The sequence below is a fragment of the Sapajus apella genome, unplaced genomic scaffold (assembly GCF_009761245.1).
Source record: "Sapajus apella isolate SASKATOON/1434 unplaced genomic scaffold, GSC_monkey_1.0 scaffold4394, whole genome shotgun sequence".
Taxonomy (NCBI): Eukaryota; Metazoa; Chordata; class Mammalia; order Primates; family Cebidae; genus Sapajus; species Sapajus apella.
Window position 1 is genome coordinate 1 of NW_022441320.1, and position 5,704 is coordinate 5,704.

At 40.7% G+C, this 5,704-nt stretch overlaps 1 protein-coding gene across 1 annotated transcript; it reads right to left on the reverse strand.

Moving 5' to 3' along the window:
* Positions 1-4,990: 4,990 nt before the first annotated feature.
* Positions 4,991-5,701, reverse strand: LOC116547736 (olfactory receptor 52I1; the record flags this gene model as incomplete). Its single annotated transcript, XM_032273579.1, has 1 exon — positions 4,991-5,701. A coding segment is annotated over one exon (711 nt), but the record flags the coding sequence as incomplete, so codon positions are not given.
* Positions 5,702-5,704: the final 3 nt, after the last annotated feature.

The window sequence follows — 5,704 nt, forward strand, 5'->3', positions numbered from 1 at the left end:
GTGAAGATTGCAGTCCTGGGATACCCACAAGGATGAATGAGGCAGGGTTTCCATTGTGTGGTTGTAGGCTGGACCCAGGATCACAGATGAGACTTCTTGCCTATTATATAAATAATTTAGGAGAAGAATGCAGTCCATCAGGATTTATTCCCATATGTGATGATAGGAAAGCAGAGGGATATCTCAGCTTGGTGGTATTCTTAGGATCAGAAAAGGGACATCTAATAAGGTTATCCTGCTCTACCTTTCATCCCTTTCAGTATTCTTTGCCTTAAAACTTACTGTTCATTGAAGAATTAGCTCAAGGGTTACCTCCATTAGGAAGTCTGTTTTCTTCCTCCCCTATTCCATGTGCAGGCTGTTAGTTACCTTTCTCTGAGCTTTAATGCAATCTGCCATAGTGACCTCCAATGGACTAAATTGACAATTCTAAAACTCTACCTATGACTTTATGGTATACACTTAAGTGCATGTATATTATTCATGGCCTTATAGCAAAGATATGATTCATAACTGTGGTCTTAAGTCTCCTAAAAGATACTATGCCTCAAGATTAGCCTATTTTATCACTTCCTGTGCCTCTCCTAAAAAAATTTAAAAAGGCTTCCATTATGAGAAGGTTCCATATGCCTACACTTAGATACTGTCTCTAGTGACCCATTTTTAACTTCTTATTAGAAATGTGGCTCCTCCTTGAGTAATGGGGTAGATTAGATTAATGGATTCTGTGCTTGTGATCCCATTTGCTGCAGTAGACATTTTCTCTGTTAAATAAGAACTAGACAAGCATTCGCCAAGTTCTCAATCCTAATCATGGAACATATATTTGCCCCTTCCTTTTACTTCCTAGAAAGCTTAGCACTGATTGTGTGCACACCCAGGTGCCAGCTGCAACCATAGTGGGAGTCCTCAGGAGTCTTCTAGAAAGACAACTTTCTGGGATATGATTGCAAACTGTGTTCCTTATGAAACAAATCAAAATCCCTAGGCTTAAGATATGCTACATCATAGAAGAGATAGCATACAGTACTTAGCTCCACATCACAGTCAGCTTATAGGAGGCTTACTGTCTAGAGATACTGAGTGAGACATCTTCAGTGACAGAGCATGAGAAGATGAGGAAAGCTGTTGAAGTAGAATGGTAGTGAAGAGTGAAAGGAAAATTCAGGAGATCCTTGAGACTGCTACATGTGTTCTGGATGCCACAAACTCAGGGTTCAGCATTATTTTACAAGTACTGTAGAAAAGCTCAGGGATCCAAACAGCCTCTTCCCCGCTCACCTCTGATTCAGGATGTTCCTCCCCTGGCTGCCCTGTGTAAATTCATCTTTCCTTAGAAGGCAGCCTCAGCGGATGTTGCTGCATCGCTCCTCTTGCCAGCCCTGGAAATTCTAAACTGGGCATGCCTTTCATACCCTTGAGCGGGCTTTTCTTTTTAATCTCCATTTACTTTTCTTCTCAATTCACATTGTTGGAGATTTACAATTGTTGTCAGTCTTTGCAAAGAACAAGGTACTTGGTTTGGTTGGTTGCTTCTTTTTCTAAATGTTTACTTCAGTCAGCCTATTGATACTTAAAGTTTTCTGGCTAAGATCAACAATGATCTCCATCAAGGATCTGTTGCCAGTCCAGTGACTCTGTTTCTTTATTTTACTTGACATCTCCAAAACATTTAATACAACTGCCTGTTTTCTGATTTTTGGTTAACTTTTTAAAACACTATGAACATACTATAAAATGCAAAAATATGAGGCATATATCCTTATAAATAGTTATTATTAGAAGACGGGAAGACACACATATCTAGACACCACAATGTGTACTGAGATCAAGATAGACACACTGTTGTTCTCTGGTTGTTAAGGTTTACTGTTTTCAGAATGTTTTGGCCAAGTTCAACTAAGACATTTCAGTACTGCACCTGCCTTTGCCTTCATCCTGTGAGGACACTCACATGCAGACCTGGAGGATCAGTCACTGAAAACCAACTTGGAAAAGTTCTTTAACTTCAATAACCTATGATTTACAAACCATAAAATATGTGAGGATTTTTCATTCCTATTAAAAGGATAGGCAATGCATAATTGAAATTGAAATTGTATTAATGGTAAAAGAACTAATAACACATTTGAATGGGGCCTGTCTTGTTTATGGTAATTCTGAGTTATTCTGATCTCTAGCTGAACTCCTCCCATCCAGCCCTACTGTTTGAGTTCCTTTCTCATAACTCTACTTAGTTTCTTAAAACTGTCTCTCCACCATGCCAATATTGTGCTTACTTCTTCCCTTCTCTGCTTTCAAAGTAATGTATGTCCATTCTCCCTCCAACCTTTCCTATCCAGCTATCATTTTCAGAAGCTCTTGGTATCAGCAATACCCAGCACACCTGACCAGTCCTGTACAAAAGGAGAGGGGGCTTATATTTTCCACTCTGGGGTGACCTGACCTTCATACTCTGTCAGCCCAGCACCAATGCCCAAGTCAGTTACCCATAGTCCAAGAGTTTTCTCTGCTTAACTTTCTCTAAATGTGACCTCATAGTCCACATTTCTTTCATGCAAAAGAAGAGGGGTTAATACAGGACACCTTGGGAGGAGCAGAAAGAGCAAACAAAATCAAATATAAACAAACAATGGAGAGTCATAGTGTCTTTTCCAAAAACTTTTCACTGGGGTGACTCTCTATTCCCTCTGGATACTTAATCATCCTGCATTGTCCCTGGATACCCATTTTCCCGTGGCCTCTGCCCAGCAAACAAATATTGCAACTCCTCAAGAGACTGGTTTTTCTTTGTGTTCTGGACCCTGGGGATTTCTACATTGTAGAAGGAAGCAAATGCTTAATGGCTGAGGAGTCTTTGTTTCTTCAGGTCCTCAAAGGATACCTAAAAGTTCGACTAAGAGTATAGAGTGCATCCTGGGAAAACCAAAGACTCATGATTGGTAGGATTTGTGAAAGCCCACTATGTGCCTAGCATCCCAGTAAATGCTTTTTTCAAATATTATCTTAGTCAGTTTTCAGAACCTCCTGAAGTAGCTGCCATCATCACATTGACATCTTTTTTTTTTTTGCAGGTTTGATTCTTAGCCTGTATTCTTTTTTATTATTATTATTATTCCATTTATTTATTTTATTACATTTTAGGTTTTGGGGTACATGTGAAGAACATGCAAGATTGTTGCATAGGTACACATGTGGCAGTGTGATTTTCTGCCTTCCTCCCCTTCACCTACATCTGGCATCTCTCCCCTTGCTATCTCTCCCCAACTCCCCACCCCCCACCATCCCTTCCCTATTTCCCCCCACAGACGCCAGTGTGTAGTGCTCCCCTCCCTGTGTCCATGTGTTCTCATTGTTCAACACCCGCCTATGAGTGAGAACATGCGGTGTTTGATCTTCTGCTCTTCTGTCAGTTTGTTGAGAATGATGGTTTCCAGGTTCATCCATGTCCCTACAAAGGACACAAACTCATCATTTTTGATGGCTGCATAATATTCCATGGTGTATATGTGCCACGTTTTCCCTGTCCAGTCTATCATCAATGGGACCTAACACCATAAAATCCCCAGAATAAAATCTAGGCAAAACCATTCAGGACATAGGCATAGGCAAGGACTTCATGACCAAAACACCAAAAGCATTGACAACAAAAGCCAAAATAGTCAAATGGGACCTAATTAAACTCCACAGCTTCTGCACGGCAAAAGAAACAGTCATTAGAGTGAATCGGCAACCAACAGGTTGGGAAAAAATTTTTGCAGTTTACCCATCTGACAAAGGGCTGATATCCAGAATTTACAAATAACTAAAACAGTTTTACAATTAAAAAAAAAAAGCACATTGACATCTTATAGATGAAGCTAAGGTTCATAAGGGTCACAAAACTAGTATGACAGAGAGTCAAGATCTAAATTCTAAAAACCATAATTCATTTCACTTTATTGTAGAACTATTCACCCTGATAGTGTACTTAATATCTCAAAGCCGAGCTCACATTTCCTCAGTTCTGCCTGGGAACTCAGGCCAGGCTTCGCTGGTTAAATGTTTCCCATGATGTTATAATGTCCTGTTGAACAGAGAAGGGAAATGAGATGTAGGACAGAGCAAGGAAGATGAGTTTTCAACTGGATATAGGACATGCACCTGAGCACAAAAGTATGCGAACAGGGCTATTCTCAGCTTGGGAGTATTGCAGGATCCAAATAAAATGACTTCTAATGCTGTGCTACTTTTCATCCTTCTTACACATTTCTATTCATTGTTCAAGGATCAGCTTTTAAGTCACCTCCTTTGGACTTGTGTTCTGCTCCAAATAGAGTATAAACATGTTCTCCAAACAGAGATTAAACCAGAGTTGGTAGAGTCAGAGGACTTGAAAGGGATTGAAAAATACAAGAGACTAGAAGGGTGTTGAGGCCATGTTTTAAAGGTCATGACTTCTGCCTGGGCATCTTCTATGGGAAGGAATAACATTGGGAGAAAAGAGTCAACAGGCACAAGCTATAATGTTTCTTGTATTATTTTAATGCAAAAATGCATAACTATTTGGAAATATGAAAGACTAAGAAACACTGTTGTATGCTCTCAGTTCCCCAGATCCTAAGTGTACACATAGTAGTTCATGAAAAGAATAGTGACTGGTCTTTTTGTTGTCTTTTATTTTGAGGGATGATGAGGGGGAAGCCAGAATAAGATTTGTGCCTTGTCAGGCTAACCTAACAATTGCTAAAGATTAGGTGGACTTAAGTTCAACCAAATCTGCATTCTCTACCAAAACTTATCTCTGATTCAGATCAAGTTGATTGAATCCACTGAAGCTTTCAGAAAATCAGAAGCATTTCATTCACACTCCTCCTAGTAATTGAAAAGCTATGCAAAGATATCCTTTACACCTTATCTTAGGATTCCAAGGTAAACCAGTCCAGCTCCACAGATCCCTGAGACATCTTTCTTTGAAGTTGGCTTCAGATCTGAAAAGATATTGTATTCATTAACTCAGGTTGGAGTGATCAAAGAGGAAGTGCATCAGATAACTCCATATTCTCTCCTGCAATTGTTTGGTCCTCATGCCATAGATGATGGGATTTAAGGTGGCTGGGATAATCAGGTACAGGTCAGCTAGCAGCACTTGGGTGTGCAAGGGCACTACATCCTGCCCCAGCCAGGCCGCATAGATGGATGCCATTCCAGGTAGATAGTACAAAGCCATAACCCCCAAGTGGGAGCCACATGTGCTTAATGCTTTCAACTGAGCATTCTTTGAGGAGAGCCCAAATACTGCCCTGAGAATCAAGACATAGGAAGCAGCAATGAAGGCCACATCAGAGCCCACCATAATAGAGGAACCAATTAGACTGTAGAGACTGCTGGGTATGGGGTCTGCACATGCTAACCTGGCCAAAGCTAAGTGCTCACAGTAGGAGTGAAGAACCACATTGGAGCCACAGAAAGGTAGATGACTCATCATCCAACTCAGTGGAATCATGAATGTGACAGCTCTGATGGCGATGGTCAAACTCATTCTCAGCATCACTTGAGGTGTGAGAATTCTCTTGTAATGTAGGGGCTTGCAGATGGCTACATAGCGGTCAAAAGCCATGGCCAGCAGCAGGCCTGTCTCCACAGCTGTGGCTAAGTGAACAAAAAACATCTGAGTGAAACAAGCATTAAAGCTGATGGAGCTGTCTCCTGAGCAGAAGATGTT